General features: G+C 37.8%; 1 protein-coding gene across 1 annotated transcript; it reads left to right on the forward strand.

Moving 5' to 3' along the window:
* Window positions 1-1,401: 1,401 nt before the first annotated feature.
* On the forward strand, window positions 1,402-2,922 carry LOC132048757 (uncharacterized). The gene is made up of 2 exons (XM_059439445.1): window positions 1,402-2,040; window positions 2,500-2,922. Exons 1-2 carry the CDS (start codon window positions 1,402-1,404, stop codon window positions 2,920-2,922), a joined length of 1,062 nt encoding a protein of 353 aa, XP_059295428.1.
* The last annotated feature ends 4,473 nt before the right edge of the window (window positions 2,923-7,395 follow it).

The following is a 7,395-nucleotide window of genomic DNA, read 5'->3' on the forward strand; positions in this document are numbered from 1 at the left end:
TTTAGCTAAGGTTGTGAGACCAAATGTGTTAGTTATGTGATTGGGTTTTGTATTCATTCTCCATTTATGTGTAAAGATGCTTTTCTATTTACTCTTCAACCTTTAATGTCATTTAATGGTGTACAACATTATTTGTGCCTAGTTGCTTTTCCTTTGCTTGAGAAAGAAAGGGAAAGTTAGGAAAAGAGTAAATAGCAAGGATTTGAGGCTTATAAACCTCAAATAATAACTTGAGCTAGAGATAGAAAAGTTACTTGAGATAAAATGGGTATTCATATTTTCCACATTCTAAGGCTTGAGAAAGCTTAGTAATGATATTTATCAATTTGGTTGAGAAACTTTTGATAAACTTGTGTATCCCATATTTAATTGCATTCACACATATAAAGGAGTTGGATCAATACCCAGTTGCATTACTTTCCATTGGAACCACAACCTTAGTGCCTTTAGTAATTAATAATCAAAAATCAAGCATTCTCGTACCAATGATCATGACAAATATTAAAACCAAACTTTTTGTACATTCCCATCTTTAGAAATATAGACTATTAGTCAAGCGTTACACTTAACGAGTTTATTTCTTCATTGCATTCTCTGTGGGATTTGACCCCAACCTTGTTGGGTTTTATATTTGACAACGACCGCTTACTCCTATTTTAATGGTGTAATTTGAGCGTATCAACTTTTAACGCTGTTGCCAGGGAATACGGTCTAGAAATTTACTAACTAGTGTAAAATTTTACTTTTAGTCTTTATTTCTCTTCTTATTTTCTTTTCTTTGGTGTTGTGTGTTGCGCATGCAGTATGGATGATAATTGTGATCCTCTACCACATCTACCTCCGGTGGCGGTCGACGAAGAGGCGGCGGGGGCAGGCTATGCAGCCATAATTCAACCCCCGCTTTTAATTGGAAACTCGAGTTTCCACGTGACTAGCACCATGCTGCACTTGCTCAACACTAAAGGCCTATTCGCCGGTCTACCTAATGATGACCTGAATAGGCACCTTAGGAACTTTCTTGGGGTATGCACTACCAATGTGCATCCGGGTGTCTCAATTGAAGCGGACAAGCTACGGCTCTTCCCGTACTCCCTTACGGGGAAAGCCACGGCTTGGTTAGATGATCTTCCATCGGGGTCTATCACTACTTGGGAGGAATTGACCGAAGTATTCCTCAAGAAGTTCTTCCCTCCATCCCGGATGTTGCAACTCCGTGACGAAATCAATAACTGTCATCAACTTCCTAATGAGGCCTTCCATGAAGCTTAGGTTCGTTTTAAAAAGAAAGTCAAAAATTGTCCCAAGCATGGGTTGCCCGATAGTGTGCTTCTACAAACATTTTATAGGTCTTTGGATTCGGTCAACAAATCGGTGGCAAACAACATTGCGGAAGGGTCTATTATGGATAGTTCTTATGCTACGGTTTATGAATTGTTGGATAAGTTGACCGAGACTAATGAAGCTTGGCATAATAAGGAGTCGGAAGTAGGTGGAGGAAGTTCCTTAAAAAATGTGCTCACTCGTGAGATGGTTAAGAAGGAGGAAGAGAGAGATGAATCTATGGCAAAACTTGTCACCCAAATGGACCTTCTTACAAAACATGTCATGGGTGGTGAAAGCGAAAAGGTGAATGCGGTAGGATCTTGTGAAGGGGGTTCTCCGGATGAGCAATGCTTCCAAATGTATGATAAGGAGGCAAGTTATATCAATAATCAAAGGGAGGGTTCCCAGCCAAACTACCAAGGTCCTAATCAAGGATCTTGGAGGCAAGGTCAAGAGAAGCAAGGTTCAAACAAGGATCAAGGTAACTCTAGTTGGAAAGATAGTCGTGATAACAACCAAAGGGGTTACAACAATTATCAGAGTTCGAATCCGTATGTCCCTCCAAAGGGGAATCAACAAATCTCTAGTCAACCACCTACTAGCGATCCCGTTAGTTCAAAAATTGAAGATATGTTGTTAAGAGTGTTGAAAAAAGTGAAATACACCTATACTTTTTGCAAGGAAACAAGAGATGAAGTGAAATCCATAGGGCAAGTGGTGAGCTCTCACTCCACCTCCATCAAACAATTAGAGTCTCAACGTGGCCAAATCTCGGCCATCCTCAACCAAAGGAAAAAAAGGTACACTTCCAAGTGATACGATAGCGAACCCGGAAAATAAAAGAACCTGAGTTGCATCTTATCCACAAGGAGTGGCAAGCAAATTGGGGAGGAGACCGTGTTGAAAAAGTATATGGTGATTGATGATGATTGGGTTGTTGATGAACAAATGGTTGATGAAAAGTAAGTTGAGCCAACAAAAAAGAGGGTTACTTTTGAAGAGCCCATTATGGTAGAAGTGATTCCCGAAAGCAACAATACAACGGGAGATGAGAAAGGGGATGATGAGGCGCGCCAGTAACGAAAGCTATTCCTATGCCTCCCGCAATTTATTCCGCAAAGATTAAAATAAAAGGCGGATAATGGAAAGTTTCTCAAGTTCATTGAACGATTGAAGGGACTCTTAATCAATATTCCATTGGTCAAGGCACTTGAGCAAATGCCCGGTTATACAAAGTTCATGAAAGATCTAGTGACCAAAAGAAGGAGTTCTGGCCTTGAAACAATGGGAGGCACTCATCATTGTAGTGCAATTGTTACCAAAGCTTTGGTACAAAAGAAAGAAGACCCCGGAGCCTTCACAATTCCATGCACAATCGGTAAATACAAGTTTGCAAAAGCTTTATGTGATCTTGGAGCAAGCATCAATTTGATGCCGCTTGCTATATTCAACAAGTTGGGTTTGGGCACTCCCCTTCCCACTACTATGAGATTACTTATGGCGGATAGAACCATGAAGAGGCCCGTTGGCATTCTTTATGATGTACTTGTGAGAGTGGACCGGTTTTGTAATACCTCGTACCTTCGGGTTAAGGTTTGACTCATAAGAAGATAATATAATGGAACTCATATGGGAGTTATAGAAAGTGTGTTGAAAACTAATCAAGTCATAAGAACGTCTTTGGGCAAAACCAGTTAGAAACGCATTTTATGGGGCATGTTTGCAAGTGAGTTTTTAGAAGGTCTTACTTCCAGTGACCATAACCCCTTTATTAATTAGGAATTTGGGAAAACTTCCTTGATGAAAGTTGTAGCCCTTTGAAATAACTTTCCAATGGTATATTATGGAGGTCAAGGGGACATCTTTACAAAAATTTATGGCCATTTTACTGAAGGATTGTAGAGCAGTCCGCTCACTGATCATGTTATACGAACGAGTTATACGGTCCATATAATTTTATACGGACCGTATAATTCGTCCATATTTCATGAAATTTCAACTCGACATTCTGTTTTGTGCCATGATAAAATATGGTCATATTATACGGACCGTATAAGTGTCCATATAATTTTCCGCCTCACTTTAGTATAAATTCAAGCCTTCAGTTCTTTTATTTCATTATTCACAATTCCAAACCCTAGAACGAAGGTTTTTTTCTCTCATCCTTTTAAGACATCAAGGTAAGCCTACTCTATGCATTCCAAGTCAATTCTAACATGTATTCATTAAATCTAATTAGGAAATCATTGTTCCTAAGCTAGGGTTTTCAAGAAACCCACATAAAGGTTCAAGATTCAAAATTTTGGGATTTTTCTTCAAAGATTCAGATTTTCATCAAGTTTTTGGAGCAATTAAGGTATTTAGGGTTGCTATCTACGCATGGGAACATCATTGTTCTTCCCACACCTCTTCTTCCATAAAAGTATGAATCTTTACGAAAACTAGAGTTTTTAACCATGTTCATGATAACCCTAGGTCCATGTCCCATGATTATATTATGTATTGAATTATTATTAATTCTTCATTGAGTTCTTGATATTTCATTATGATTATTGAGAATCTATCCGAAATCCATGAAAACCCATACTTTGCATTCCATGGGTTTTTATATGCAAGTTATAAATCATTACGTTTATTTTCAAGAAACACTCTACATGTTTTCACACAAGCTTTACGATATGAACTCATGATTATGCTATGTTGTACAAACCTATGTTTTACAAGCTATTTGATATGAACCATGTTTATGTTATATCACTTCAGAACATGCTTACAAGTTATTTCATGAAATCATGTTACAAGTTATTTCGTGAAATCATGATTACAAGTTATTTATAAGTTATTTCACGAAAATCATGGGCTTCTTAGCCAACTATATCATGTTCATGTTTTTAGGAGTTGCATTAATTGCAAGAAGGCTCGGTAAAGCACGAAACCACGTAGCCACCGTAGGATAAGGGTCGTCGAAGGAGGCAACACCTTCATTATGCGGTTTTGGATCCTTACATGCTTATTATTATTATTATTATTATTTAAATTATTATTATTATTATTATTATTATTATTATTATTATTATTATTATTATTATTATTATTATTATTATTATTATTATTATTATTATTATTATTATTATTATTATTATTATTATTATTATTATTATTATTATTATTATTATTATTATTATTATTATTATTATTATTATTATTATTATTATTATTATTATTATTATTATTATTATTATTATTATTATTATTATTATTATTATTATTATTATTATTATTATTATTATTTAAATCTCAAGGTGTGAGTGTTCGCTTGGTAGGACGCAAGTACCGCATCATGTTGTCGGTTATATTATAGCACTCCCACGTTACGAAACGATTATATATATATATGTATTTCCATTGATGTACTATTTTCAAACTTTACTCACGCTTCATGCTCATATTCAGGTTATATTCAGTTTTAGTTCATGTCTTATATATATATATATGTGTGTGTGTGTGTGTGTGTGTGTGTGTGTGTGTGTGTGTGTGTGTGTAATTACTCGTATACTTATGTTCATGACGAGTTTCGATTTTCGTTGCTCTTATCATGTTATTTCATTCAGTTGCTTTACATACCAGTATATTCAATGTGCTGACGTCCCTTTTCTATTGCCTGGGGGCTTGCATTTCACGATGCAGGTATGGATTTACAGGACGACACATCGGCTCTATAGGATCATCCACGTATCAGCTTTTGGTGAGCCCCATCTCCTTCAGGGTTTAGTCATTATTTACTTTTATGTCAGTTATGCATTTAAGGTATCTTTTGGGGGCCTTGTCCCAGCAGTTATGATTAGTAGTTCAGACTCATGTTCGAGGTTTCCTAGACTAGACTTGTCGGTTATGTCATGTCAGATATTCAGAGTCGTATAGCCATCTTTGGCTCATTCATGTTATTTCCGCACTCATGTTTAAACAAGTATTTTTATTAAGTATTATGAGTTATTATGTTTTACAAAAGCTTACTATGCATTCATGTCTTATTCCACTTATGATATGCCTCATGATGATTCAGCAAGCCATGTGGTTCGCTCGGTCACATGCAGTCAGGCATCGAGTGCCCTGTTACGCCCAGGCCATGGTTTGGAGCGTGACAGGTTTATCTTTCCGGCCGATTTTATGATCTTGGATTGCGATGTTGATTTTCAGGTGCCCATAATCTCGAGTAGACCTTTCTTGGCTACTGGGTGAGCTCTTGTAGATGTGGAGAGAGGTGATCTAAATTTTCAGATGAATGATGAAGAGGTCACCTTCCATATTTGTAAAACAATGAAGCAACCAACGGACATGAGTGTGGTGTCAGTTATTGATACTATTGATGAAGCTATCGAATCAACCGTGGAGCATGAACATGTGGGTGAGATGTTGGCGGCGGTATTGATGAATTATGATGGGGGTACTGATGAAGAATTCGAGGAGACGGTGAATGCATTGATTGGGTTGGGTTCTTATCGCCACAATCCAAAGAAACTTGATCTTGATTTAGAAAATCGAGCATCTCCTCCCGCAAAGCCTTCCATCATTGAGCCTCCTATTTTGGAACTCAAACCTCTTCCTTCACACTTGATTTATGAATTCCTTGGCCCTAACAACACTTTACTCGTAATTATTTTCGCCCGGTTGATGGATGAGCAAAGAGAGAGGTTGATGGTGATTTTGAGAAAATATAAAAAAGCAATTGGTTGGTGTATTGCGGATATCCAAGGGATTCCACCCTGTATTTGTACTCACAAAATTCAACTTGATGGAGAGTGTGAACCAAGCATTGAACATCAAAGGACGTTAAATCCTCCCATGCAAGAGGTGGTAAAGACCGAGATCATCAAGTGGTTAGATGCCGAAGTTGTGTATCCGATAGTGGATAGCTCATGGGTAAGTCCATTCCAATGCGTCCCCAAAAAGAGTGGAATAACCGTGGTGCTGAATGTAAAAAATGAATTGATCCCAACGCGCACGGTCACCGGATGGCGGGTTTGCATGGATTATAGAAATTTGAACAAGTGGACAAAGAGAGATCACTTCCCAATGCCTTTCATGGATCAAATGCTTTATAGGCTTGCGGGAAGAGATTATTATTGCTTCCTTGATGGCTATTTCGGGTAGAGTCAAATCACCATTGCCCCGAGGACTAAGAGAAAATCACTTTAACTTATCCTTATGGGACATTTGCTTTTAAGAGTATGTCGTTTGGGCTTTGTAATACACCCGCAACTTTTCAACGTTGCATGATATGTATTTTATCCGACATGATTGAGGAGTCCATATAAATCTTTATGGACAACTTTTCTATGGTGGGGGATTCCTTTGATGAGTGCTTGGGAAATCTTGTCCAAGTGTTGAAAAGGTGCGAAGAGACTATAAGCCATGCGAGTGTTCTCCTTTTATCCCTCTATATTGATTGATATTTGTGTGAAAGGGATGTTCTTTCTTGTGAGGGGGCATGTATTGTAATAATAGATGAGTGATGAAACCATGCAAGCGAGTCAATGGAATGTGAATATGAATTGAGTAATCTCAAAAAACCATGTGAAGCTTTGGAGTGTCATAAGGTCATTGTTAGTGCATTTTTGAAATAACAGGAAGGGGCGGATATAGTAGACGGATTATGTGTATATTCTAATTATTGATACCAACCGATAGTCATGTGCATCCCATGTAGGTCAGTTGGCAAGTCGGGAGTCATGAGTATCGAGTCGTTTGCTTGAGGACAAGCAAAAGGTTAAGTTGGGGGTGTTCATAAGTCGTGGATTTTAGGGCTTTTTACATCCACTACTTATACTTTTTGAGTAATCTTTTCAAGTGTTTGTTCGTGTTTTTGTATGTTTTCAGATTTTGTGAGTCGAGGACAAAAGAGGGACAAAATGGAACAAAAAGAGCAAAAGATCATAAAGTTGCGGCAAATATGCGGCACTGCAAGTTGGATTTGCGGCCGCATCTTTTGCCCAGAGAAATGAGAGTAAGCTGAGCAAAGATCATCAACTTGCGATGAGAATGCGGCATCGCAAATCAAGTTGGGGCCGCATC

Source organism: Lycium ferocissimum, chromosome 3 (genome assembly GCF_029784015.1).
Source record: "Lycium ferocissimum isolate CSIRO_LF1 chromosome 3, AGI_CSIRO_Lferr_CH_V1, whole genome shotgun sequence".
In the NCBI taxonomy this organism is placed as follows: domain Eukaryota; kingdom Viridiplantae; phylum Streptophyta; class Magnoliopsida; order Solanales; family Solanaceae; genus Lycium; species Lycium ferocissimum.

Bases quoted from the DNA above. Each gene is read 5' to 3' on its own strand.
- LOC132048757 (XM_059439445.1), top strand. From the start codon at position 1,402: ATGGATAGTTCTTATGCTACGGTTTATGAATTGTTGGATAAGTTGACC. The intron at 2,041-2,499 runs GTGAGCTCTCAC...GAACGATTGAAG, and splicing joins TGAAATCCATAGGGCAAGTG to GGACTCTTAATCAATATTCC.